This window comes from Arvicola amphibius, chromosome 1 (assembly GCF_903992535.2).
Source record: "Arvicola amphibius chromosome 1, mArvAmp1.2, whole genome shotgun sequence".
Lineage (NCBI taxonomy): Eukaryota > Metazoa > Chordata > Mammalia > Rodentia > Cricetidae > Arvicola > Arvicola amphibius.
In genome coordinates, this window is record NC_052047.1 from 156290983 (window position 1) to 156318010 (window position 27028).

General features: G+C 38.1%; 1 protein-coding gene across 12 annotated transcripts in view; it reads right to left on the reverse strand.

Annotated features, from left to right (window-relative positions):
• Tle4 (TLE family member 4, transcriptional corepressor) overlaps positions 1 to 27028 on the reverse strand; it is a 133252-nt gene that overhangs the window by 8386 nt on the left and 97838 nt on the right. For 6 of the 12 annotated variants that reach the window (XM_038328870.1, XM_038328850.1, XM_038328844.1 and 3 more), the window contains 6 exons: positions 7125 to 7244; positions 6194 to 6247; positions 5685 to 5837; positions 4449 to 4581; positions 3933 to 4126; positions 3368 to 3447 (listed from right to left, as the gene is read on the reverse strand). In XM_038328870.1, coding sequence (XP_038184798.1) covers positions 3368 to 3447; positions 3933 to 4126; positions 4449 to 4581; positions 5685 to 5837; positions 6194 to 6247; positions 7125 to 7244 — 734 coding nt within the window. Of the gene's footprint in view, positions 1 to 3367; positions 3448 to 3932; positions 4127 to 4448; positions 4582 to 5684; positions 5838 to 6193; positions 6248 to 7124; positions 7245 to 17211; positions 17302 to 27028 lie in introns of all 12 variants that reach the window. The other 6 variants (XM_038328838.1, XM_038328814.1, XM_038328807.1 and 3 more) reach the window with 2 other exon arrangements.

Here is a 27028-nt window from a genome sequence, read left to right on the forward strand (position 1 = left end):
ATGCAGATCAACTTCAGGAGAAGCAGGTGCCAATAGCAAGTGGAAAGGAGCTGAGCCTATTATGGTAGCTCCTAGGTACCACACCCCTTTTTGAGAAATATGTACCATAGCAGAGAAGGCATTTGTGAGTGTATGAAAGATAGGGGCTTGGACTAAACCATGTGCAGGATAAGAATCTAACCTAAGATAGTGTGGTGGTTTGAATGAGAAATGCCCCAAGTTCTCAGGCATTTGAATATTTTTGTTACCTAGTTGGTGGCATTATTTAGGGAGCTTTAGGTGATGCACCCTTGCTGGAGGGAGTAAGGAGGGCTTTGAGATTAAAAGCCTCCTGTCACTGCAGTTTGTTCTGTTTCCTGCTTGTATTTGAAGATGTGTGTTCTTAGCTACCGGTTCCAACCACCATACCAGGCTCTTGCTGCTTCCTTGCTATAATTATAATAGACTCTAAACCCTTTGGAATCATGAGCCAAAAGGAACACTTTCTTCCACAAGTTGCTTTCAGTCATGGTGCTTTATTATAGCAACAAAAAGTAACTAAAATCAATAGTTTATAGCTCTTTACTGCAAAAGTCTAGGCTGGTCATGTTTAAAAAAAATTAGCCCATCATTGAGGGTATGCCACAGATGCTTAAGGGAAGGGTTGAAAAGCTGAGAAGTCAACAGAAAGAGAGTATTTTCTAAGTCAAATAAAGAGGATAAAGAGGACTTGGAGTCACACCAATTGTGAACCTCAAAAGAGTGAGCTTATGAGGAATGTGAACAAAGATGATGGGAATGCTAGGTGCAAGAGCTACAATTCATAGGACCTGACTTATGTATAAGCAAGATAAAGCTTATTCTTTATACTGGAAAAGATGCTTGGATTCTGAAAGCAACACCCCAGTACCAGGAATGTGTTACAACTTTTTGACTACGGGCATTGCATAGCCAGCCCTACCCTACCCCTTGGCTAACATTATAGGCTATTGTCAATGTTATTAGTTCACTCCACAACCTGATGGTTAGAACTTATTGCTGATGACATCACATACTTATGTCTCTGAATATGCAAAAATTGAGCTGTTGCTCCACTACAAGCTTCATGCCCTATTGATCAATGTTCACAGTGCTGGAAGGTACTAGACTATGCATGTTACAATCACATTCAGCTATGAACTCTTTGAGATATAATAGAGACCTGCCTGGAAAATGTACCCTGGCAAAATATACTGATACAAGTGAGATACAAATCTTATGGGAGTAACTACTTTTTTTTTTTTTTTTATTAAAGTTAAGGATCACTCTCCATGAGATGGAACTCATACTGACTGTTGATGAGGCCAAGAACCCGAGACAAGATAGGTCATGGGCCTTAGGGGAAACCCCGCTAGTTATTTTGCTAAATGAACATAGCAATAAAACAACTCTTAATGACATACTGTTATACCCACAGATACTCATTAGTGCATTGCTCAGTCCTTATCAGAGAAGTTGCTTCTTGCAGATGGTAATTAACATAGAGACCAACAACTGAACATTGTACAGAGTGAAAGACATAGGGTGCTCAGTTCCAAACGTGATGTTTGTATCACACCTCTCCCCTCATAGGCTCAGGGATCTATGTGGAAGAGGAGGTGGGAAGATTCTAAGAGCCACAGCTAGTAGATGATTCCAAGGAAATAACATTTTTTGACACAACAGACCTGATGCACATATGAACTCATAACAACTGTGACACCATACGTAAGACAGCAAAAGTTCAAGCTAGAAAAATTCCAGCATGGAAAAGTGGAAGTAGGTACAGAATTACCAAAATTAAGCAAGAAGGTATTTACAATTGATAGCTGAGAGGGAAAATCTTCAATGGAGCAATACTGCATGTATCAACCATTCTGTAGGGCAGGCCTCATGCTCAGGAGTAATTAGCCAATAAAATATTGAATCCATATTTATTTATTTGTGTGTGTGTGTGTGTGTGTGTGTGTGTGTGTGTGTGTGTGTATGATTTTTTGGTTTGTTTTGTTGAGAAAGAAAGACCATGAAGTTGGGTGGTAGGGAAGCTCTGGGAGGAGTTGAGGTGGGGCAAGAATATGATCATAATATCTTGCATCAAACAAAACAAAACAAAACCCCAAACCAAAAAGGCCAGCACCAGATATGTTCAAGTTTTACCAGTTGGGACTTTTCAACCTCACAATTATGAATTAATGCATTTCTGAACATTATATTAAAAGAAAACAAAATTAAAAAATCCTATTCTGATCTGCTTTTACAGAACTTATATTTAAGTGGGAAGAGGCACACAATGGCTACACGTAAGCATTCAAAAGGTGGGGCCAGTAGTGTCTCTCTACTATCAGCCCAACACTTACAAGGCAGAGGCAGAAGGATCAACAAATTCAAGACCAGCCAGTTTGGGGTACACAGTGAAACTTTACCTCAAAAAAATTAAAGGAAGACGACAGTAGGGAGGAAGGCAGAGAGGGATGTTATTTGAACAGAGCGAGTATGGCAGAATGCTCTGTTAAGAGGGCATCTAACAGAGACCTGAAGTGAGACAGTGAGTCACAGAAAATGTTGATAGAGGGTCACTAGTGAGAATAAATGCCAGAGAGACAGACTCTGTCACATGTGGATAGTCAAGACTAGGGATGCAGCATATGTATGGCAGGTACAATCTCAGCAAAGATGTAATCAAGACTGATGTAATTGTGTGTTTTCTAAAAGGGAAGAAAAAACACTTTTTCCTCTTTTCTTTTTATTCTCAAAGCGAAATACTCACTTTAAAAGTTTTCTTTGAAGATCAATCTAATTAGAACTGTGTTTAGTAGTGAGGCAAAAAAGAGTGCGAGTGCACAAAGACCAAGACTGTGGGATGGGGTGCGGTGAGATTACAAATCAAAAAGAGGCTAGAAGAGGTGTGTTGTGCTAGGCCTGTTATCACTCCAGGGCAGTGTGAACAGACATTCCAAATGCTCAGTTAACTGTAAAAAAGCCAATGAGCAAGCTACCTTTTCTGAAAATAGAACTGAGCAGAAGACTGTCCTGTTTTCTTTCTTTTCTTTTTTGAAAGCTCAGCATGTCTGTTCTCTATATGTTCAAATTCTAATCATCTAAGTTTGCATATAAACATCACACTTTCTGAACACTACTGCCTTGAAATCAGTAACAGACATGGAGAAGCCCTGACTGCCAGAGCACTTTCACAACTTATATTTTTATATGAAGGCTTGATTTTAAACTAAAAACACCAACTCCACCTTATGCCTTGTCTTTTGCTAAGAGAAAATGAAGCCCTCTTCCTACTCAGCAATGCCCAAATTCCAAAAGTAAAGCAAGGACTAGAGCTTGGCAACATGAATCCAAAGGGACAAAGGGTACTCACGGTTTTCCTCCTGGAATGCCTGTCAAGTTTGGAGGTATTGCTGGCACACCACGCATATGATGGTGTGGATCAAATCCCACCTAAAATTGTCCCATGCAAAACAAAACAAAAAACAAGACATTCATTTGCTATACCTTGCACAATATGGCACTTAAAGCCTAATATATATCATTTGAAAATAAAATTTTAGAGACCTTTACAGAAGTATTTATTGATAAAATGAAAGAATGTTTAATATTTAAAGGGTCATTTATTCAGGACAGGAGAATACAAAAAAATTAAACTACTGATTATTAAAGTTTATTATAGAAACAAAATGTATTTTTATTTTCTTTGGGGCCCAATTTTGTAGTTTAAAATGTCAAAATAACTACTATATTTTAAGAAGTCACAAACTTTCTCATCTTCCCAAAGAAAATAATCAAGACATAGTCCACATATCTTAATTTATACAGAAACACTCTGATTCTTCCATAAATACCTTGTATTATATAAACTACATTAAAAAGAATGCAAGACAATGCTGTGTGTCCCCACACTCTATTATAAAAGCAGGTAAACATACCACAGGTGATCTTCCATAGGCTGCTGCAGCTGCGGCTGCTGCAGCAGCTGCACTCATCTGGGGGGAGATGTTGTGTAGCCCAGCATAAGCAGCTCCAGGGCTGGTCAGCTCCCCATTCATCCCAGCATGGGGCACAATCCCAAAGGGGGTTGGATATGGACAAGGTACAGCCATGGGCGTCCTTAGGCTCGATGCTGAAGAGAAAACCAAAAACACAGAAAACTGTAGTAGCATATTGTTTGCTTGGTTAATAACATAGCCCATAATTCAAATGAACTCATTTTACTATTCTAAAAATCATCCAATCCTTTTGGGTATTTCAATCATCCATCCCATTTTTCTGAATACTTAACACGTGCTAGTCATGGGTGGGGTCACATGCTTAATTTGGAATACTTACTTTGTCTAATGGTCAGTGCTGGTTATTGCTACTTCTAACAGATTTAGCATTACCTAAGTCACTTAAAATCTTTTTGAAAACAGAAGTAAGTATACAGTATTTCCCCCCTTACTAACCTAAGGGGTCCACACCTGGTGGCTTTCCAGGTACAGGCCTCAATCCGGGAGTAGAGTTACTGCCAGGGGTAGGTGCATCAGTTCGCGGAGTAGGAGTATTGGACTTTGAAACGGGAGTAGTAGATTTTTCATTCTAACAAAGAGATGGAATATATCAGCCAGGAGAATATGAATTTACGAGTTAATTTAATACTAAAACAGTAAGCAACACAAAACAAAGAAATTTAAGAATTTCTTCAGTTTCTCTTATATCTTATATTAATTAAAAAGACTCAGAGAGGCATATTACAGAAAAACCTTCACTGAAGCTGACCTTAGGTTATTTCTAGGAACCTGAATTCAGTCAGAGGCCAAAGAAATTCACCAACCATCCTGAAGGAGGGCCACATGCTGGTGGCCATGGATTTGCCAGGCTCCTAACCACTGTTGATGTCCTAAGATGTACCCTGGATGACTAGCTCCTCTCAGAGAACTCCCACATGAAGCATCATGTAACCCACAGTAGAAAGGAGACAAGCAGAGCTTCAGAAGACAAGACAAGGGTGCTGAACCCAGACTGTGATCAGGCTTTCTGTCCATCATATCCATCCAGACATATACTCTCTATCTGCACACAAACTGAAGAGTTGCCCTAACCTTTAGTTGTAAATTCAAAAGGTCACTGAAAACTTCATATGCCTTTTTAAAAAATGAAAAACGTGTTGAGGTGAAAAAAAAACAAAAACAAAAACAGGATTTGCTACACACAAATGCAATCAACTCCACAGTCACAGGCAGAGGTATAGGGACAGTATCTTGACTAGAAGGCAGTTCAGTTTGGCATTTGTGTTAAGTCAAAGCAGACTTTTTATAAGTGACAGAATATTTCTGAGGCAGTAGCTAAAATTATCACAGCTGTGCATAGCTTGGCAATTCAAATGCAGCACGTAATAAAATGACTAACACCCCAAACCAAGGTCACCACAAACCACAGGCAATAAGACCACCTCCCTAACTCCGGTGTGCTGTTTTTTACCCATTATTTCTCTTGTAAATATACAGAAAGACTCAGGAAGCAAATACCATCAATTTAGTAAACCTTTCTGCTCTAAAACATCTTTTCTAATTAAATATATCTGAAACACACATGCATCAATCAGAAATTCAAGCCCTACAGAAAAATGTGAAATATATAAAAAATGAAAATTCAAAAACTATCTTGGAAGTGGCAATTCTGGTAAGGATTGGGTAACTTACAAGGCTAAGCTCTTTGGATTTGGAGGAAGGAGTACTGCTGGAAGATGCAACAGAGGCGGGGCTGATGGGGGCATCTTTCTTCAGGAGGCGTGTCTTGTCCAGGCCATTCTCTCGAGGGGAGTGTGCTGGGCTTCCTCGAGGGGATGATGGATCCTACAAAGAAAAAATTTAAGACTCACAACACGGAGGTCCTTGACTGGGGAACTTTTCTAACTGAAAGCACTTAATAGCTTGCTTAAAAATACAAAATGTTCTGAAAAAGATAACAAAATTAACTGAAATTGCTAAAGGAAACATCTGGTATTGAGGTCAGATTCTAAACAACAACAACAACAAGTCCACTAATCTGCAAGGAACATCAATACAGTCAGTAGGGCGACCACTAACACCTGTGAACTTGTGGTGGAAAAGGATAGTGTCAACTGAGAGGGAGGAGCAGCGCTTGAGAGGCCCCGCAGTGGACAGTCGGTAATGGTTTCTCAAAAGCAGGCCGCTAACCGCCCACCTACCTCATTGGACACGTCGACCACTAAGTTGTCGTCACTCTTCTCGCCGTCACTGTCCTGCACAGAGAAATGAGAAGCATTACCTCAGCCCTGTAAGAGCAACATCACAGCTTCAGCTACATTTATATGCCCACGCCAGGTCCTGATGTGATGAAAACGGTATCAAACAGAGTTATCACAGTTTACCATGTACTCTACAATGTACTCTTCCTTATTCTTCATGTTGATGTTATGAGCTAGAAATGATTCCATTTCCCATTCTTGAAAATTGGAGCACAATAGCTTCCTTACTACTCTAAAACTCAGAACACAAACTTTCACACCCATCTAAAAACAGACTACAAGTGTAGTGGGGCATGGTTTGGTCTGGCAACATTTAAAAAAATCTGAACAACTTATTGCATAGTTAAACTGTGAGGTAAAAATCCAAAGTCTGAGCATCTTGTGAAGTTCACAGTCCTACAGTGAACCAGCTGATGGGAAGCAGAGCAACAAATACCTGCCTCCACACTTCCTACCCAGCATGCTCCCTTCTCTTATAGGACCTGCCACTAGAGGAAAATGAGTATCAGTTCATGTGAAGAACATTATGGACGTCTAAGCTAAACACATAAAGTTCTGGAAATAAACTACCCTAACAAATAATGTCCTAGTATACCCAGGTCTTAGATTAGATGTTATAGGAAAGCACTGTGGTCATGTATACACATGTACACATATACATGTATGTTTGTGCACATAAACATACACACATAGCTTCAGCTAGTTGATGGAGATAGCTTGAGACACAGCTATAAATACTATACTTAAAAAAATCTCTTAAAGGATATTGTTATCCTATGTTCTACAATTGGCTGGTAATGGTTAAAATTAGCAGCTGATATAAAGAACAAGACAAACTGGCCTCCACCAAAGCAAAGGTGGATGAACTTACATAGCGAGCTGCAATTTCCTTTTCTTCTGTTTTCTGTTTTTTGCTCTCTGAAGAATAGTCTGTAGAGTTCCTGTGTTTCTCAGAACCTCGGAAACTAGCTGATGGGGATACCGAAGAGCTCTGGAATTAGAAACAGACACTGGGTTGAAAAAAATCATTCACTTAGAAGTGCAATTAAACATTTATCCATCCATTTATTTATTTATTTATTTATTTATTTATTTATTTATTTAGTGCTGTAGTGCATGCCTGGGGAGCTGTTAAAGGGAGACAGGAGACAGAGGAGGAGATGAAAGGAGAAAGACAGAGGTACAGAGGAAAAGAAACAGACAAAGACAAAATAGAAAGATGATTAAAAAAGAGAATAAAAAAAATAGCAGGCTGAGTATGAACCCCAAAGAGCAGATCTGGTCTCGAGTATCTCATGCATCTTGCTCAAGATTTACACAAAGTTGGGAAAGGGAAGAAACACAAGAAACGGGACCCAGGGAAAGATAGGCTTGGCTTTGTTTGTTTTGTTTTATAAAGTTTACTGGCTGACACAAAGTAGGTATTTGAAACTTCCACAGAGAAACTGAATACAGTTGAGCTTAAAGAATAACCAGTAGTTTTTCAATTAAAAAAGTTAAAAAGAAGGAAAATAATCATTAAAGGCTTGAATAACCAAATGTGGTGGCCATGTGATATATAGACCATAATCACAGAATATTTTACTTAGCCTACATCTACGGCCTGGAACATGCAGAAGCAAGAAAAAAAATGCCTGCAAACATCAACTGTATTATTTATGTTCTTCATAAGCCTACTCATTTTGTTTCTGGAAACCCTAAACTCACTGTGGCCAGAGCAGAGGAAGTGGGTTCATGCCTCAAGAAACCACAGTAAGGGGCTACGGGCCATAGGCTCAGGCCACAGGCTTGATGTCTGTTCTTTCAACAGGCACTTAACCTGAGGTGTCCTTACATCGGTGACAAGATTTGAAGCCTGAGAAATGTGATTCTCTGCCATGAAAGTCAGCTGATTATTGAGCATATGTATGATAGCTTAAAACTATGGATGGAAAAGTGAAAACAAAAACTACCCTCAAGAATCTGTCAGGCCATGAGCTAGGGAGATGGCCCATTGGCCTTAGTGCTCCTCTCTAAAAACTCCATGTGAATCTGGAAGAAACAGCATGTGCCTATAACTCAAGCCCTTCTACAGGGAGAGAAAAGGTAGAGAATCCCAGAAAGTTAGAAGCTAGATGGTTTCCTGTACACAGCAGCACACTAGAGACTTTTTTTTTTCAAAAAAACTAAAAGGCAAGGACCAATAATACCTCAAGTTATTCCTAACCTCCACACACACACTCTACCCTTAACACCCCTCCCCCTACCTTGGGCTAAATTACAGAAAAGGCTTTGGTCATTATTCACTAAGGACAAAGACTAAAACAATCAGATGATTTTTGTTTTTATGGTGATGGGGTTCTAACCCAGAGCCTCCACCATAGCAAATGTTCTCTAAAATTTAGCTACATCACCAGCTCCCAAAGAAATTTAAGAGACTAATTAACTTAAAAGTCTCTAAAGACTTCTAGTTTCAGTTTATATCTAAGTCATAAGACTTGACATTTTTGCTTCATACGCTCACCAATCCCAATTTGGTATGGTTTTATAGTCACTGAAGTAACAAAGACACTGGTTTCCAGTCAGAACTTCCTATCTAGTTATCACCCTTAATACGTTCTCCATACTTTTAGAATCTTTTATTTTCCCAAAATAGATTCAGTCATCTATCCTTATTCTTCTTTTAAAAAGGCAACTGGTTTCCTACAGCTTTAGGAAAGACATTTGAACTCCTGATTTTGACTGTATTCCAAAGCGCCCACTATGAGTCCCGGCCTTGCCCCACTGCCATCAGTGCATTGAGCATGTTCCTTAGGGCTCTATGTATTTTCACAGCATCTTTGTCTTTCTCCATGGGATTACAGGTGTCCTTTTGCTCAGTATCTTTTAAAATCCCTTCCAACATAAAATCCAACTCTTAAGGTCAGTTTTCAAAGCTTCCTCAGATGCTTCCTGACAGAATTAGTTACTCCCTACCTGTTGTTCCCTTAATATGCTGTTTACTCAGTGAATAGAGCATGTGCAGTAACGAGACTGCTGCTTATTTACAAAACTCATTCCTACTTCATTCAGGCTGTAGCTTCCCTAAAGTGGGGCACCCAGCAAGGTGGGCTGCATAGAACTGGCCAGGAATGTTTTTAAACACAAAGGATTCCAAATGGCCCTCAAAATGTGTTTCAATCTAGTTAAAAACTCCTCAGATAATTAAATTGGTGGGAGATGGGAGGGTAGGGTAGAGGAGGGAATTTGGGAAGAGATACCTAACACCTAAAAGTCTTTTGAAAATATCATATAGAAGCATCCTAAAATATATATACACATAAAAAAGGGTTTAAATGGAGTTACCTTAAAATGAAAGGGGGAAGTAACCCAACCAGAAACCACTATCAAAACAACAACAACAACAACAACAACAAAAAAACAATACCAGGAATGAATTACTGCTTCGAGTTGTTGGCCAAAGGAATCCCACGGACTCATATGTATTTAAGGTTATTGCTATTGCTCTTGGTTACCATCCAGAAAACAAGACCCTAATGCTAAAGCCACCACACACTTGAGTCACAGAATATGATGAAATCAAGTTGATACTAAACTGGAAGCTTCATCTCTATTGGCTATCTTTCCTAGTGCTGGAGGGTACAATGTATGCTACTGGAGGATAAATGTTATTATCAGTTGTACTCACCTGTAAACTTCATAAGTTAGCCTGGGCAGATATGGTCACTATTGTTATAGTGGCATGACTGTTAAGGGAGTAATCAACTCTCTAATTGGAGTTAGGGTCTGTTCTACAAGATGGAACTCCCATCTAGCACTAACAATGAGGCTAAAAACTTGTGGCTAGATAGATCATAGGCCCTGGAGAAGAATATATTAATATTCTTCTAAAATGCACATAGCGTTATGATGATTCTTAATCATCTTATTGCTATACTCATAGGTCAGCAAAATCTCTCAATCCTCAACACAGAAGCTACTTCTTACAGGAGGTGGCAATTAACAGACTTACAACTAACTGGTCAATATGCAAAAAGTATGAGATTTTGTAGTGATCAAACGAAATGGAACATATATATCACACTCCACCTCTTCAAGGTAAGGGATCTATTGGACAAGGAGGCTGAAAGACATAAAGGAAACTTTTCTGGGAATAACAAGGCAGCTACCCACAGAAACTCACAGCAGTTACAACAGTATACACAAAGTACATGTGGATGACTGAAGAGGTAGAGGTGGATCTGAGGAGTTGGGGTACAGAATGAACATGATCAAAACACAGTGAATGAAATTCCCAAAGAATAAAAACATTTTTAAAAAAACCATTAGCTATATTGAAGAAGGTCACTGAGTGAATTTTGCAGGTTATCCTTTGAGTAAAATGTACTAGGGTGCCTTAGAACTGCAAAAAAAGGTTCCACCCTCCTTTCTCCATCTTATTATTATTATTTTTTAACCAATGAGATGCCTTCTCCTACCAATCTGTTATTTTACAAATGAAGAATTTGTGTGTGTGTGTGGGCGCGTGCGCGCTGACCCTATCTAAGCCTTCTGACACTCTATTTCCAGTCATTTCAACTTTCTTCAAAGGAGGAAAAAAAATTGCTAATCAATAATGAATACATTCTCAAACATTAATGATAAAAAGTAATGCTGTTTTTTGTCTTTTTGTTTTCTTTTGTGAGACGGGGTTTCTCTGTGTAGCCTTGGCTGTTCTGGAACTTGCTCTGTAGACCAGGCTGGCCTCAAACTCATAGAGAGATCTGCCTGCCTCTGCTTCCCAAGTATTGGGATTAAAGGTGTGCGCCACAAGTGGCCTTGTACCAACACTGCCCAGTACCTATTTCATTTTAGTGCTCATTTACTATCATCCATGTAAAATCAAACAGCTTCCTTTTTCTTAAGGTTGCTGTTTGTTGTATGGTCAGCTTTCTTTCTGTTGTATGAATGTATGTGTAGTATGTGTGCACATCTGTATTTAAGTTTGCATGCATGTGGTATTTGATGCTGGGTGTCTTCCATGGTCTCTTTCCACTTCTTTAGGCAGGGTCTCTTGATGAACTAAGAGTCAACCATTTGTGCTAGTCTAGCCAGGCAACTTGCTCTACAAGAGGTGTTTTCCTCTTGAATGCTGGGATTACAGAGGGGTCACCATGTCCACCTTGCTTATATGTGGGTTTTGGAGATCGAAATTCCACTGAGTCATCCATCTCTCCAGACCCCTTCCATAATTTTACTGTAGAACAGTTGCACATTACATTTTGCTAGTAAAATAATAAAGTAATTATCGCTAGCACTTAAAGGTTAAGCTGCTCAATGAATATTGAGGTGATCAGCAACACCCTAATAACATAACTGCTCTAGAGTCAAACTGGCTTGGCATGGATTCTCACCACACAGCTTAGAAGTCTACCACTCTGCTACTGGATGGGCACTTGGGTCTTTCCTGAGTATAGGAATGGGGAGACTTAAAATGATGATAAAGACAATCATGATTCTGCTGGAAAAGTTTATTTTCACATCTCTTTGATTATCATAAAAGCTTACTTTGGTTGCTTATTTCCATAGCTTATTACCTAAGACACTTACTGGAACCCCATCAGGACACTATTCACATCTAAACATTTAGGCTCATTCAGAAAAAATATTTTCATTACAATTTATCATAATACAAGCAATATGTTATACATGGATAATCACAGAAACAGGTCAATTTAAAAGTCAAAAATACTCTAGATATTAATGTTTTGTAAAGCTCTGCATTTAAAAAAATCCATTTTTATCAGGAAAAGGAATAAAATGATGTATTTAAAATAAAAAAGTTGGGGGTTAGTGTGGGGGCACAAAGAAACTCTAAGGGAAAAATAATACAAGCTTTTATGTTTCCTATGAAAACCCCAATTATACTGGTAGCACAAATGTACCTTACAGTTATTCCTACTATTATAAAATAGGCTTTTTGAAAAGGAAAAAATTCCTAGACCTCATTCTGAAAGCCACCTTAGATTTTACTTAGGCTGTTGGCCAAATCTACTATAGAACTAACACCTACAACACTCCAACACCTGCCCACCTCCAAATCAAAGATGGCATGTATGGGAAAGTGTTCTATAAAGGTCATATTAATATAATTAGCTAATTTTAATAACAGGGAACACTCACTGTAATAGCAGTCAAGAGCACCTCTGGAGTCAGACAGTATGGAGTCTTCTATTTAACAACCCTGTAGCCCCAGGAATAATGTTTACCTTCACTCAATCTTTTTGTAGTTTGGGATAGTAAGATACTATCTTCACCCACTGGGCTTCTTTGAGGATGAAGAAAAACAGTTTATAGAAAGTTCAAGAAATAGTCTTAAGCACAGAGCCTAGACTCTCAATGACAGTAATGCTGACACCTCACTATACTGTGGTTTCTATTTACTAGAGATTGTGAAAAAGAAGGTCCATGTGAAGACTATTCCAGGCACTTTGTAGTACTTCCCCTCAACACATACAATCCAAAGGCCCATGAGGATAGGATTTCAATAAACCAAAGCAGACCTTTCAACAATCATAGTAAAGTTCTGATTCTATATGACAGAGAAAGAACTATAAATACCATATTCACATGGGATTTTAAAATTTGATTTAAAATGTCCCCCAATTTAATTCTGCTTTCCATTCACAAAGGTATTATGCTTAGACATCCCTGCCCACTTATAGGTCATAAGCAGAAATAATATGCTAAAATTTGAATGAACATCTAAGATAAAGAACCCTAAAAGTTTGGGCTGGCAAGACAGCTAGCTCAGTGGGTAAGGGTACTTGCCACTAAGCCTGACAACCTGAGTTTATTATCTGGAACCCACATAGTGGAAGGTAAGACAGAACTCTTCGTCCTCTGACTTCCATGCATACTCTGTGGCAGGTGTGTGCCCTGCCCAAACAAACAGACAAACGTGAAAAAAAAATCCTAAAACTCACTGGCCATGGGTGTTGCCTTCATTATCTACTAGGCACTTAAGAGAAAGTCAGGTTTTAGACAGGAAAACAGGGACAATGAAGAGCTAAGGGGCACCATGGAAATCTGACTGGAGTTTGCTTTATTTTCCAGGCTTCTTTTATTGTCAACAATAATCATTTAGATGTCAAATTACACTGTTACTCTAACTGAAATGTAGTTTCAAACCTTAGTATGAGTGGGTCATGGTAAACTTAGAGAAGTCAGAGGAGGACCAAGATACCCACAGGTCCTTTATTGATGCTACAACCAAAGTCCAGAATCAATATATCCTCTGCAACCTCTTAGACAAGCTGAAAACACATACCTATACCAAAAAAGCAAACAACAAAGACTAGTAACTTACTTTCTTTCAAAAAGATTTATTTTCCTTTTAAAAGCATTAGTCTTTTGCCTGAGAGTATGTATGAACACTGAGAGAGGGCATGCTTGGTGTCATGAATGCCCTGGAACTGGAGGTAAGAATGACTGTAAGCTGTCACATGGGTGCTGAGAACTACACTCAGGTCCTTTAGAGAGCAGTAAGTGCTCTTAGCTACTGAGTCTCCTCCAGCCCCTGACTTCATAAAGTCATAGTTCTGCTGTGTCTCAGTGATGAAGCACTGCACATTTTACAAATGCTCCAGGTTTCTAAAAACACTGACAGCCCAATAAATCTATGTACAACAAACTAATATAGTACCATATCCCAGGAGAATGTGATTGATATTTTTATTGACTATTAATAACCAAAATATTCATATTTCCAGAGAGCAAATGAATGAATCTCAGCTGTGAAAAATATAATACCTTAAAAATGAAAATCATTTGGTCAAAATGCATAAGTCTCACATGACAATTCATATCACATGCAGATTTATGTAAATTCAGCACATTACTGTTGACTGTGGCAAAACTCTGATTCAGTCACCGGTGTTGGTTTACTGCTCATTACACCAAGACTTTTATTTAAATGACCTGCTTGATTCCGGCTGTCATAAAAAGCATACTCTGCAGACAATCTCACAGAAATTTTTTTCAAATTAAAATAAATCAAAACTCACCTTCAAAAATAACTGGAACTTTGTGAAGATCTGCCCTTGTTAAAAGAATATTTAATATAATTCCTATATAATGAAGTCTACCTTTACAATGTTTCATCTTTGGAGCAATTCACGAAGGACATACTCTTAAATTTTTGTTGTTATTATTGTTGTTTTACCGTTTCTCTTCTAGTAAGAAACTTGGGTCAAGACAAAGTGCTGCATATAATCAAAATAACATCAAACCAGCGTGACTAACAGTCTGATAGGTGATTCTGAAACAGCACTTCCAGTTTTCACACTGTCAGATAGCCCTTGGTTCAAGACTGGCCCGCATCAGTTTTTATTTGCTAGAACTTATTAAAATTCTTGAAGTTTTTATTTCCCAGCAGGTGGGGCTAGAGGGGGGGCACTGCTCTAAGGTCTCAGTAAGGCCTGAAGAGCTCATATTGTGGCAGACTACTTAGCATCTATTATTATAAGCCTATACGAAGAGCCAATCCTCTGTGGCAATGGTGGAAACTACTACACGATCTTCACTCAACAAAAATTTACTGAATATACATGAAGTGAAGAAATAAAGAGATAAATGAATTCCACAGCTTGCCTTTCCATCATAAGTCAAAGTACTTATAATACAAAAGACATATGCATTGTTTTACTTCATGAAATAGTTAAGACAGCACTTTAATATTTAGTCACTCATGCTTTGTTTTTGTGGTCTCGGCATTACACATTACATGGTCAGGATAAAATGCCCTAATAATTTATAAGGTATCAATACAATTGATTTTAAATTAGAACATTATCTTAATGTCCTCTTGAGGTTTCTTGACTGTTATTTCCTCTTCCTGGAATAAGACTGTTGGCTCTGCACCAGAAATTTCATTAAATACATTTACTTTTTTCTGGTAGTTTGGGGGCAAGAACAAGACATTTTGATGCCAAAGAAGTGAGTGAGCTTGACTCTTATACAGGTGACTTAGGTTTCCTCACTTGACCCTGCATGTGGTCCAAGCTATGGGCCACATTAAGAGGCAATGGTGCAGGGTTTGGTGTGTGTGTGTGTGTGTGTGTGTGCATGTGTGTGTGTGTGTGTGTGTGTGTGTGTACAAGTACTTCGCCTTGATTATCACAATTTTAACAGAAACTGTCATAAACATTTGCCAAGCAATACAACTTTTATTGCACACAAATGTTTAATTGTCCAGTCCATTCTGTGCCTTTCAATTCAGTGGCCTTCAATTTTGCAAAGTTTAACACAGTCATTGCTTTTGTTCTCCCCACGAATTCTCTGCCCTCATTACAAAGAAACTTAAAACATTTGTATGTGGACTCTACACTAATTAGAGTTATAAGCATTGGTCATTTTCTTTTGGAAGAATAAAAATATGTAAGATATAGCCTAAACTACTTTTTTACCTACTGCCATATTATCAATGCTACTAACTTTCCTTCGATGGCGTATATAAATTTGACTGTCCTAAAAACCAAAGTGGTGAGCTTTAAGAATTTTCTGGTAGGGTAAATTGCTTAAGAACTATCTTGTGCTATATTTTGTTTGTGTGTATATATAAATACCAATATAATCCCAACAGCTGTTTAGAAGAATTAAAGCAGGGTAATGACTTAGCACTAAGCCTTGGCAAGCCATTCCTTAATCTGTCAGGATCCTTACCTTGGTCTTTTCATGTTGTTATTTTTCTAGTAAAATATTTCAATCTATATAAGGCTAAACATATATTATTTTGAGAGTGTTAACTACAAAGAACCTCATATGTAGTCCTCTGTGTTATTCTTGCAAATGTTTTATACAATGTATGATATCATTTCTTCAGGAACACAGAGGAAATTAAAAAAATTAACCAATTTAAATACAAACTGCCTAGTAGTTTAAGGTTATCAATCTGAACCTCTGGTCTTCATGTTATGACAGAATAGCTAGTTTCTAATGATTACAGGTGACTAGATTTTCAACAAAAAGTGAGCTGGATCTCAGAATAGAATTTATTAATATAAATGTAATATAGCCACACATGTATTTATTTTTCTAGTAGCCACAGTATTAAATGTAAAAGAAACACGAGACATAAAATATACTATATAAATACATAAGCAATATAATCATTTGAGATATTTTATAATCTCTCCTCTTTAGTACTGCACTTTCAAAGGCTGGTTTGCAGTTTATACTTAATAGTTTATCTTGGAAAGGCCACATTGCTGTTGCTTGACAGGTGCGTGTGGCTTGTGGTTACCATATTAGGCCACACAAATCCAAAAGTTTTCAGTCATAAGAGAAACACCCATTAACATTGCAAGTCCTCAGCCCTATGATAGGACAGGTAGAACAGTTCCTATCTACTTTTCCCAATTCACCTGGAAGTTTCTTTGTTATAGTAGACAGCCAAGTCTTTTCACTTGAGAGTTTTATGTAAGTTCTGGCAAGAATTTGCCTTTTTGGCCTGTGAGGCTAAGAATTTTTCAGTTTTTCTGTATCAGTTATCTGTCACATTGTGAAAGTTCTTGACCTGTGATGCCAGGCCTGAACCTCATGTGAGTTCCATTTCAGCTTCTCATCTCCTTTCTTGGCTTCTGCATCACTGCCTCAATTATAGCTGCTGAACAAAGGAACATGGAATACGCTCTCAGTCACAGGTGATTTTCATTACCTAGATACTGGAAAGTATACATATGTAGCAAGCGTATACTGTTTGATAGGTGTCTTTTGAATCCTTGACATTTAATATAATCACTTCTGTGGTCTTAATTGTTGTGTGTCTGTGAAGTAGGTGGGTGGGAGTTTGTGTAGGTAGGCACACCAAAGGAAGAGGCTTTCAAAGTGGTGATTTTGAAAGTGAACTAGGCTGAAAACGTATTAAGAGGAAACAATGGGAAACATAAAACTGAAACAGAGGTAAGCAGTGTTGGGTAGAGGTGAATCCAAAGTGATACCTTTCTTTGCTGCAACTCCACCAATCTAGGGTGCACGTCTTCTTTCAGGGTCTGTGCCAGCCTTGCCTCTGACTGCATATATGGTGAGTGCTGTTGAAGAAACATATCAAGGCCACCAATTTCCTTCATTATTCTAAAAGGGATACATTTCTTGCAGAAGAGGGGCCATTTTCAGTTAACTTCATTCCTGTTGCTTATCATGTGGTCAGTAGCTGTCTGTAGCTAGGGAGAAGCACTTTTTCTCTGAAGATTGACCAGTGAAAAGGTGAGATTCCCAAAGACTCATGTCCTAGTAATTTTTCTGTGATGGTCCTTTAAAAATAATAATCACTAGGGATTTCATCCTAAGGCTTTTACCTAAAAAGGAAAAAAAATCCTCTCCTTTTTCCCCACTTGGGCAGCTAAATCATCACAAACAAATGGGGGGAAAATGGCTAACTATAAAACAGAAAGATGCAACCCTTGAGAAAAAGCTTTCTATTAATTTTTTTACAATACCAACTACCTGCTGTTTTATGCAGTTTTAATTATGTATTAATAATGCATTAATATTAACTATGATTTATGGTGACTCAAATATAGAGGGATGAAAACATAAGAGATAAAAATGCTTAGATATATGAGCAAAGATTTCAAGAGAAATGACTAAGCAACAGCTTTTCAATGACAGATCTGCAGATGCAGGTTTGACTGGGTATAAAACTCTGGAAGAAAGGCTGAGTCACTAAGTCTGCATCAAGTTTACTCTGGTTACCATACGCCCACAAACAACAGACTAAACCGGTTGTATTTATATTTTGATGTATATACATACATACATGTACATATATGCAACAATAATCAAAGAGGGAAGAAGAGGCTATAAATTTTAGAGTTGGGCTGTGGGTACATGGAAAGAGTTGGAAGAACTTGGGAGAGGAGGGAGGAAAGGGAAGAGAGAAAGTGATTGGATTATATATCTTAATTTTTTTAAAAAAAGATTACTCTGGTTAAACCAAGAAAGATCTTGGCACTATCAGTGCTGAAATGTTGACAGGCAAGTCAAAATTGCAGTCTATTGTCTCACCCGCTTTTCCAAACAATAAGTACAGTGCTGCTACAATCTGATGAGAAAAATCTTAGCATTCCATATTCCATTCTACTTACCATAGCAGACAAGTGTGAATACTCTTCCTTTCCTCTATTTGACTCTCTCTCTCTGTCTCTGTCTCTCTCTCTCTCTCTCTCTCTCTCTCTCTCTCTCTCTCTCTCTCTCTCTCTCTCTCTCTCTCACACACACACACACACACACACACACACACACACACACACATTTTCTCCAGACCTAGCAGCAACACCTCTGTCAACACTTAGTCTGCTGTTGGCACTATGGGCTAAAGAGGCTATTGACCTTTATTCTAACATGTCCTTTCTGGGTTAATTACTTTTGTATATTTGGTGTACTCTATGACATTTAATCACTACAGTTCTACTCAGTAAACAGAACTGAATGGAACTAACTGCAATTCGGCATCAAACTAATTGGTGCAAAATTGCAGCATGCTGAAAATGGACTAGAAGAAAATACTCTTGTGGTATGGAGAAATAAAATGAATACTATTTAATTAATCACCATTTTACTAAAAACAAAGAATACTAGTCTAGGAGTACACTTTTGCTATTAAAAACTAAAATGACTCAACGGACTTCATTTTGTAGTGAAAGGACAACGCTGTATTTGCTAACCAAATGAATGAATGTGAGTAATTTGCAACTCGGGCATGACTTCTGTGCTCTAGTCTCTCTTTTCATATATGCACATATGTGTATAAACATCCCATCATTGGCAGTCCTCCATTAATAAGGCCAATGTCCTCTGATCTGATATTCAGCTTGTAGTATCTTAGGAGCAGTGATCTGTTTCAGAAGATTCCAGTTTAGGACTTTCAAGAATGTCTCTAAGAACAAAAGATTATTCAAATGACACAGCACAGACATTTGGGCCACTGATGAAAGTTTTCCAAAATAAGTACTCTCTGACTTTGTGCACTGGGAATAGACAGTGGGATCGAGAGGACATTAGTCACTAGAGTACAGGGACAAAGGGATTCAGTGCAGAACTTTAGTCCTAGCTAGTAATGAGAAACGACTTGATTAAACAGACTTGTGCTAAGATGTCAGCTATGTCTTGAGCTGAATGTTGGCAATATGCTAGATATTTGGGAAGTGAAAGGTAACAAGACACCAGCTTTCCATGGCATAGAATCTCAAAAAGTACATCATGCAATAAGCATGTGCTCTAGTGTGTGAACTGTGGTTTCAGGTTTAGGACTAACATTTATAAGCTATGTGATTCTGGGTCAGGCAACCCTTCCAAGCTTCTACTTTCAAAGCTGCTCAACAGAGATAAGGGTTTATGCTCTATAAAGATTTCTGGCTACAGTTTAAATGCCTATGTTCCAATACAACTCTAAGTGAACACCTATGAGTTTGTATTTGAAAGTGGGACCTGTGAAAGGGGATTAGGTCAAGTGTAGAGCCTTATGAGTTGAATGAGTAAGCTTGTTAGACAACTAGAGGAAGTATCTGCTCTTCCCACTAATATGACAAACATGGCCAGGTGCTGCCTATGACTCAGAAATGAGCCCTTAGTCAAGACTCTTGATGGGAGATATCTTGACCAAGACTCGTGAGCCTTCCAAACTTTTAAGAGGTATAGTTCTATTGTGTAAACTATCCAGTTTATGGCATGAACTAAGGAGACCAATGACAATTGCTTGTAATAACTAGATGAAGGGGAAGTGTGCTGCCCTTCTCTGCTTACTTCTAGAACTTGCTCTAAAAAAAGACACAGGTTAAGCCCTGACAAGAACCCACTCTGGGCAGCTGGAAGCTGAGAGACTGACCTACTGTGAAGTATGGAAAGAAGCATGCTCTCAACTCTGACTCTAGCTACACACTTATCTTAGTGTTTCCTTCTCCGCAATCTGTAGAATTCAAGTTAAATGTGCCTCTATAACAATCCTGATTCATATTGACAGAAATGTGCCATACACCTGCATCTCCAAGTTCACACAACTTGACAAGTGACTCCAACAAGAATTCAAGTACAATAATAGGTGAGAGGCACCTTGGTAGATAGCCAGGTATTTTGCTAGGCCCAAGACATTAAGGATACAGAAAAAAGAACAGGCAAAGGACCTTAAATAGGGAACATAACCTAAGTTATCAATAAAATAAATTAAAAATAAGTACAAACACTCTGTGCTACAAAAGGAGATAAATCAGAGGATAGAACTAGAAAACACAGAGGGCAGAGTGTTGTGTCTCAGAGGACAGTATGGAAAGTAGGGTGGTGATAATTGTGCAGACCCACTAGGCCACAAGAAGGCCTGGGATTTATTCTACATGTTACCAAAAGGCAGTAAATGTACTCAGTTTAAAAATGAATCCAAGGCCTTGGAAAAGGTCTAAATTCTCAAACCTTCCCATCAGACTCCTTCTTAGTTAAACTAGAGTAAGAATTTTGAAAGCCTTATGGACAGAAAATATCTTTTATGATCCATCCTTTGTAATTAAAAATAAGAACAATTATAAATGTAATATATAAATTCTGTATGCATGTCAATTCATGTTAAATTAAAATAGCAAAATTCTGAATGAGATTATGAAAGAATGTCTTAGTGCTTTGAAGCAGGAACCAATTATCAACTACCACAGTTATCCAGAGCTGGATCAGAGAACAATTTTATGATGAGAAGAGGATAGATCAGAGTAAGATGTCAGAATTTTAGCTAAATGACTTCCTTCAAAGAAGTATGCATGTGAACATAAAACTGAAATCAGGATGGTCAGTAAAGCCAACTTCATGCATCTTAAATCAGATATAGTTTCTTAATTCAGAAAGGAAAGGAGTTTTAGGTCCCCCATGAGAATACTCCTAACCTCACAGGGCTTATATGACCATGTAAGTCATGTGACAAACAGCATCCTTATGTTTATCAGAGAAATAAAAAAAAAAACAGCCAAATGACTTACAATTACACTGATAAAATCTAGTCGCTCTCAGCTATTGCTGCACATAAGGAGAGAAAGAAAAAGGGAGAGGAAGGGAGGACACAAGGGAGAAAAAGGAAGAGGGAGAGGAACACCCTGGCCCTCTCCCAGAGCAATTATATTTAAAAAGCTCCTGGGTGATTCCACAGTCGACAACCTATGACCTAAGAAGAGTCAGCTAATGGCAAGCCACTGCAGATTGCTATCAATCAGAATGCCTAATCAAACTAGAACTGCATACCCATTGGCACCACATTACCTTAGGGACCTCTGCAAGAACACAATTAGCTCAGGGACATCCCAGACTTGCTAGCTCTGCAGCCAGTCATGCAATAATGAACAACAGATAAGAAACTGCAAATTCCAAAATCATAGTTCAGAGCTGTAAGGGAGAAAAACTTCAACCTCAACCCTGTCCTGAGATAAAGTGCAGCACTCTTAACCCACTTCTGAATGCCTGTATGTAACATTCCCATGTGTGACTCTACAATGATGACAAAGAGATATATTTTGAATGTGATAATTAAAGCAATAATCTCAATGAAGTGGGTATTATGAGATAATTGGCCATCCTCAGGATATAAGCAAACTACAGTAAAAGCCAAGGACACTTAGCATCAAGGTCAATTACAATAATTGCTTATCTGAATTACATTATTGCTATTGTAAAACCTTATGAAAAAAAAGAAAGAAACAAAGAACAAATACTGGAGTGGAAAGACCTAAGAGGAAGAGTTCCTGTTGTTGGTCATTTAGGAATTCACATTAAATACATGTAAATACAAGACTACTTAACTGAAAGACTGAACTACACATGGTAACACAGAAACATGAACATGAAGTGGCTCTAACTTGACAACACTGGAGAGTTCAGGAGAACATTAGCCCATGGTGATCCAGACAGAGGTGAGTTGAATAATGTCCTTGTTCTTTGGTGCCCAGTTGACGTTGAAAGGTGGTGGGACCATCAAGAGAAGATGCTCAGAGAGGGCTACCCTCAAGAGGGATTATTATGGTTTGTGCAGGCCCTGAATTCCTCTACCTTCCCATCCCACAAGTATGTTCATGCCATTATCATGTCTTACAAGACTCTCACCAGAGGCCAACAAATAGACCCACCCCAATTAAGATGTTCAGCCTCTAAACTGTGAGCCAATAAAATCTTTTTCTTTTTACTATACATAGCCTCAGATATGTTGAGACAACAGAAAACAAAGTAACATGAACCATTATTATGTCTCACTCTCAAAAACTGTGAGCCAAGGAATCTTTTCTTTTTTAAAATAACCAGCTTCAGATATTTTGTGACAACAGAAAACAAGGTAGTAAGACCTATTATTATATCAGTCATACTTACTTCCCATTAATACTCAAAAGGAGAATTTATGACTGCCTTCTGTTGAAACTGAGGCTCTCAATGAAACTAGATTATACCTTCTAGGAAGATTATTTGTGTCCTCCACGGCCACTTTAGCTTGCCTATATTAACATTTAGGATCAAGTACCAAAAGTCAACCAGAAAAGAATCTGGAAAAGCTTTGAAGGCCAGAGAAGGGAAACAGAATCTTCAACCTTCTTTCAACTAATTGAAATGTGTTTGGCAATCGAAAAGTCTAAGACTTTAAAGTTGTGATTAAACATCAAGACTTTGATGTTTTATATGGTATTCTTCCCCACTACACTAATGAAGTTAATTAGTGAGGAAGAATGCCATATAAAACATCAAAGCCTTGGTGTTCACTGTCGACATCAATCCAACTAAACAGTAATAAAGAAATAATTCTGCAAAAGGCATTACCTTAGAGGAGCTAACTACTTCTCCTTACAAGCTCAAACTGTACTACAGGGATATTTTTCAAAAAAATCCGAGATGCTATCCACACTGTAGTTCAACTGTTCAGCAACAAAACATATCATTTAATGTAATTTAATTAAGTGGCCCAAAATGTCACATTGAACAAAAGGACCGAGGCATCCCACTGTAGTAACATGGATGGTAACCACTGCTATGGAATAAAAGAACGTGAGAAACACAAAGCAAAAAGCCACTGAAGGGTGCACTGAAAGGTAAGAGTCTAATTATATATTACTTGGCTACAGAGATGGCTTGGCGGTTAAGAGCACTGGCTGCTCTTCCAGAGGACCCAAGTTCAATTCCCAGCATCCACATGCCAGCTCACAACTGTCTATAACTCTAGTTCCAAGGGATCTGACACCCTCACACAGGCCGGGAGACACCAATGCACATAAAATAAAAACGTATCTTAAAAAATAATGTTCTGAGAATTTCCTCTTGAAGATTCTTTTCTTAAGTGAGAGGAGGGAAAGAAAGGAGAAACATTTCACTCACAGGGTCAACCACAGATGGTTGCACAGGATGTAGACTGCCCAACTCATGGACGCACAAGGAGCACAGGCAAGTTCACTGCAGCAGTCTACACAAAGTAAACTAAGGTGATGTTGAAGTGTTCACTAGATGATACATGCCTCTCGTGAAATGGGAACTGCATGAGGGCTTCTTTACCTTTCTACTACTCCTATCACATATGCGCGTGCGCACACACACACACAGCCTGCACAACTGAGAAAACTTTAAAAGCTTTCAACACATATCATTTGTGGTTTACTAGTGTAAGTTCTCATTGTAAGTTAGCATCATATAGCAATTACTACATTAATGAAACAAAACAGATTAATTTCACTCGTCCAGTGTGACCTTTCTGGTAACTTAATCACATCCACCAAAATCTTATGTCCAAGTAATGTCACAAAGTCACATTCATAGACATAGGGATCAGAATTGAATGCCATCTTTTAGACAAATGTAATTTAACCCACAGCAGAAGCCAACATTACATATGCAATAAGCTCAAGGCTTTAGTAACCAGCCATTAAGCACATGTTGTCATGTGTTCTTGACAACAAAGAGAACAACTAAGAAAATGTCATATATGTTCCTGTCATAAGGGAGATATATGTTACATCTCAGCAACTATCTTCTACACTATTTCCAACACACGCACGCACACATGCATGCATGCACACATGAGCTTCAGTGTTATGGGAGAGGCTAGGTCAAGATTTATGTAGAAGTCCTGTCCTTTTGTCTCATTCCTTTCTGCAATCCTGCTGCATGTCTTTCTGCTTTGGAGGAAGTGACATAATTCAACTTATATTAATTCTTCAAAAAAAAAAATTTATACTGCAAAGTTATAGGTGCAACTATCCAAAATAATTCTTGGGTAAAGAAAGACAGCAGCAGGCAGGATATAAAGACCCACCATAACAAAATTAATCAATTTAAACAAACAAACAAACAAGCAAACAACTTAACAAGGGCACAGTTCCTTGAGAGACAAGCTATTAGGTTGAAGATGAAGCATGCCTATGTGAACATTTTCTTAGAAGAAAAAAAGGTTTTAAGATGGATTAATGTTATACCTAAATGGTATGATTGGTATTTAAGTTCTTAATTACAGTCAATTTCTGAACTCAATAAGGTCTCAATCATAAGATTACTTTTGATTGGACAGAATTTTTAGGTAGTATGCAAACAAAAATTTTTAAACTCAAATAAGGTATCTTAAAAAATGCTCTCTTACATCCCAATAATCTGGCAAGAATGAATAACATTCAGACATATGACCTTCTGTTCAATTTAAATGAGTTATCTTTAGATATTCTGTGATGACTATTCTTATGATTTAAGTACTGCATAATAAAATCCATCTCTCATTTTACTTTGGTTTAGGAAAGGCTTAAAAATTCCTCCCCAACAGTATTCTGGCAAACACTCTTAAATTATGTAATTCACCAGGTTCAACTATGCTGCTACAATCACTTTCAAAGAAGATAGTTATAATACATTATCATTACAGCTATACAATCCATGCTGAATGCTCCTTGGCTGAATTCCTAACATTTTAATGCTGAAATTGATCTGTTTTAAAAACATCATGTGAAGGGTTTTTAAATACCATACAGGCCCAACCTCTTTATTTTAAATGCCTTAGAAATGAGCTTATGTGAACAGGGGGACCCCCCCCAAATCCTGTTCTCTAATTTAGCATTAAGCATATTTTAAAGAACAACAGGCATGTTTTCCAAACAAACTACTGTGGTATACAAATTACTCAGCATGAATAAGCAGAACAATGCTTCTCATATGAGTTTAAAAACCCGGAAAAAGCTGACATTTCATCAAAGTTGTCTTGGAAACAATATTCTTTGTGTTATCTCAAACATGAGAGGTGCGTATTTGTGCTCAAGCTACTTCTGTGAAGCAATCAAATGGTGGTGACATTGTTAATGTTCCATACAATAATAAGAAATGGGAGTACATGGGCACTGCAATAATATAAGGCATTCACACAGATATGCCACCATGACTCACACACATTGGGCTCCAAGCTGGTTCCTACACAGGCAGATTATTTCTCTGCCTCCAAGACCACTGTGGAAGATGGGCTGCCATGGCATCCATGACTTCTTAGATTTCCCTATAGTCCACAGCTGGTAGTGACTTGACACTGATGCCAGCTTTAGCCTTACTACTTGCTTTGGCCAATTTTCCAAGAGTACTGCCAAGTTCTCAGGACATATTCAGCAGGACCTAGACAGGTAAGACTAGCTATGGTCGGTATGGTATCTCCCAACTCTACCTTGACATAATGAATACTTAGAGATTTAAATGCTAGAGGAAGGTTATAAACTGCTGTTCAATAACTTCATTTATCCGAGAGCCAATTGTTAATGGCTTAATTAAATGGAGGATGCTGGACAGGAAACTCTTGGCTAACTGGTTTGGAGTAGCTGTCTACACTTTCCTCCTTCTTCCTACTCAGTAAAAGTGAAACAACCATTGTAGCAGATCACTGTCATGGAAATACAGGGCTGTGGAAAGCGGATGGACAAGATCTTTCTTTTTTTTTTTTTTCCTTCAGTGGCGAGATAAGAGAACAAATGGGCAAATGCCGGCACTAGACTTGGAGAATGCACACCAAGAATGCCTTCAGAGTCAGATGCATCTGATGAGAATTAGTATGAGGCACTTGAGGGGACCAGTATAATACACTTATTGTAGCAGGGTCTGGAATAACAATCTATAATTCAAAGTTACTATTTTAAGTTAATTCAGGCCAGGCTCAATTTGCTGACAAGTGAGTTTTTTTTTTTTTTTTTAAAAATCACTAAATCAAACCTGTGTCTATATAGCTTTGAAAATTAATATTCACTTTCAATGGCCACTTTAATGTGGATATCAGATCTCTAAATCTTCAGGAGAACACATAAAGCTACGTAAAGGTGGTTTGTATAGTCTTAATATCTCAGTACACGGGTGCTATCATTCTAGGGGGAAGGCTCTGCGTCTGGTTGACTTTCACTTCTGTTGTAGTATGCAGAGCTCTTTGCTCTAAAAAAAACAGCACATTGTCCACTGACTTGACTGATGACAATTTCCTTTCACTACAGTGGATAAGTATAAGAAATTTTTCTAGTTCCTGAATACATAATTCCCTCCAGGTTAAATTTTAGTCTTCAGTTGTTTTCTATAAGCTTAGGAAGCACCCAGACTACTAATTTGGTGCTAAACACTAGGTAAAAATGGGAGCTGGGTTTTATCCAAGGCCCCACAGCCAGCAAGAGGTAAAGTAAGGCTCTAAGTATCTTACTTACTACTGCAATGGCATTTCTCTGATAAGCATAGACGTTTGGCTCATATCAGAGATTCCTGTGCAATACTTCTGATTCTAATGCATTAGGTTCATCACAAAGTGAGAGT